Genomic DNA, 2500 nt, shown 5'->3' with positions numbered 1-2500 from the left:
GGATTTAAAAACCACATATTTAATATATATATTTATTTTTTAAAAAATGAAATGAAAAATAAACTGTACAGCTCGATTCAATTATATATATATATATATATATATATATATATATATATATATATATATATATATATATATATATATATAAATAAAAAGCATGAAATGAAAAATAAAAGTACAGGTGGTCTTCACATAATTATTTAGGAGAACCCATAACAAGTCGCCATTTGTTTTAATCCTCTCTCGCTCACCCTCTCTCACCCACTCACACGCTCACTCACACGCTCACTCACTCACTCTCTTAGCGAAAGACACAGATCCGAGACAGAAATGAGAACTACCTGAGGCAACCAAACAATTGAAATTGATGGAGTCTGGGTGTGAGGAGTCACTCTTCACCCTCGAGAGAAAAATAAATTATCATATATCAGATATCGTACATTAATTTATGCTTTTATATTCATATTTATATATTTATATATTCATATATCTATATATCTATATATCTATATATTTATATATTTATATGTGTATATATATAATATATATAATATATATAATATATATAATATATATAATATATATAACATATATAATATATATAACATATATAATATATATAACATATATAATATATATAACATATATAATATATATAACATATATAATATATATAACATATATAATATATATAACATATATAATATATATAACATATATAATATATATAACATATATAATATATATAACATATATAATATATATAACATATATAATATATATAACATATATAATATATATAATATATATAACATATATAATATATATAACATATATAATATATATAACATATATAATATATATAACATATATATTATATATAACATAAATAATATATATAATATATATAATATATATAATATAATATATAATATATATATAATATATAATATATAATATATATACATATATATCATACATATATACATAAATCCTGGCTTTATTAAACCATACAAACGTCTTTTAATAACCATTTCACAACCCTCCTTTCGTGTAGCATCGCTGGCTGCATCGCTTAGAAACACGGTAAATATGACTCGGTCTGAATAATTAAGTACAGGTCTTTCCTAAACTCCATCAGGCTCTCTCGTGCAGAATCAACTGTTCAACGTGAAGGAAAAACAAGTTGCAGACGCCATGCAGACAGACATATTGCACTGTGATAAGAACGTTCAGCGAAAGGTTTATTTTGTATCCGGTATTCAGAAGAAAGTTTGTTTTCTTTCTTTCTTCTTTTTCATCTGGGAAGATCACTAGAGTAGAGGTTATGCAACAGTGAAACGGGAGATGGTAATGTTGCAGATGCATGGTATGAATGCACTCGATCAGTCAGTCGCCACTTCATTAATCAAAGTCGGAATTTACATAATAGAAAATAGGTATTTCTGTCATGCTGGGCCAGACTCCCCCCACCCCCTAACCCTCTCGTAAAATATAATTTAAAAAACGGTAGGTTATTGAAGACTCCATTTACGACACGGTTCTTCTTCCATTTCTGCCCTCATTTCTTTCTCTTTTTTCTCTCTTCCTTTCTCCCTTCTCTCCCTTCCTACCTCGGTCTTCCTATCCCTCCTCTTCCTCCTACGCCGCTTGATTTCCCTCCTCTTTTCAAATCAAGAGTTCAACCAGCTTGGGCAGACATCTTCCTTTTTCGTTTTGCTTTTATTTTTGGATGATGATGATGATGATAATAATTGCTCTTTAAACGAACTATTCCTGATTAATCAAAATCCTCTCCCTTCGGTCTTCCCCCCCTCCCCTTGGGAACACCCTCCCCCTCCCCTCCCCCTCTCCCCCTCCCCCTCCCTCCCCTCCCCTCCCCTCCCCCTTTCCCTTTCCCTTTCCCTTTCCCTTTCCCTTTCTCTCTCTCTCTCCCTCCCCCCCGTGACGACCTCTTGGTCCTGCGAGCCCGTGACCGCGCCCTAGGGCACGACCCGCGGGCTGGCGTCGTCCTGATACTGCATGTATGGCTGCGGGTCGTGGTTGTGAGGCACGACCATGGCGATGCCCTCGACGCTCAGTCTGGCGCGCCCTCGGCAAGTTTTCTTGGTGCAGCGCCACCAGCTGGTGTGCCCTCCGGCCTCCTCCCGGCATATCCTGTGCTTGTAACCCTCGAAGTAGATCAGGTTTTTCCCTCTCTGAGACTTGACAAAGGCCGCGCCCTGCTGGAGGAAAACTGGGTATCAGGGTTGGCTCGATCCCTCGCCCCCAAAGTCTGGCCACACGACCTCCCTCTCTCTCCCTCTCTCTTTCTCTCTCTCCCTTCCCCCCCTTCTCTCTCTCTCCCTTTCCCCCTCTGTCTGCCTCACACTCGGCCTTCCCTGCCGCTAGGACATGCTACAAGGAGTTCCTTTCGGATCCCGACTTGGACAGGTTTGCTTTGCTTTGCTTTTCGAGTGATGTCAGCAATGCTATTCCTTCCTCTTCGTCTTCTTAA

General features: G+C 36.8%; 1 protein-coding gene across 4 annotated transcripts in view; it reads right to left on the bottom strand.

Moving 5' to 3' along the window:
- LOC122255483 (uncharacterized) overlaps nt 1-2500 on the bottom strand; it is a 41043-nt gene that overhangs the window by 6330 nt on the left and 32213 nt on the right. The window contains exon 5 of one of the 4 annotated variants that reach the window (XM_043019769.2): nt 1971-2225. The exons of the other annotated variants lie outside the window; for them this stretch is intronic. Coding sequence (XP_042875703.1) covers nt 1986-2225 — 240 coding nt within the window. The 3' untranslated portion in view covers nt 1971-1985. Of the gene's footprint in view, nt 1-1970; nt 2226-2500 lie in introns of those variants that run through there. 4 annotated transcript variants of the gene reach the window in all.

Source organism: Penaeus japonicus, unplaced genomic scaffold, assembly GCF_977035675.1.
Source record: "Penaeus japonicus unplaced genomic scaffold, GWHDUDI00000001_assembly GWHDUDI00000029, whole genome shotgun sequence".
Lineage (NCBI taxonomy): Eukaryota > Metazoa > Arthropoda > Malacostraca > Decapoda > Penaeidae > Penaeus > Penaeus japonicus.
The sequence above is the reverse complement of the archived record's forward strand: the minus strand, read 5'-3'. Positions and strand labels throughout refer to the sequence as shown.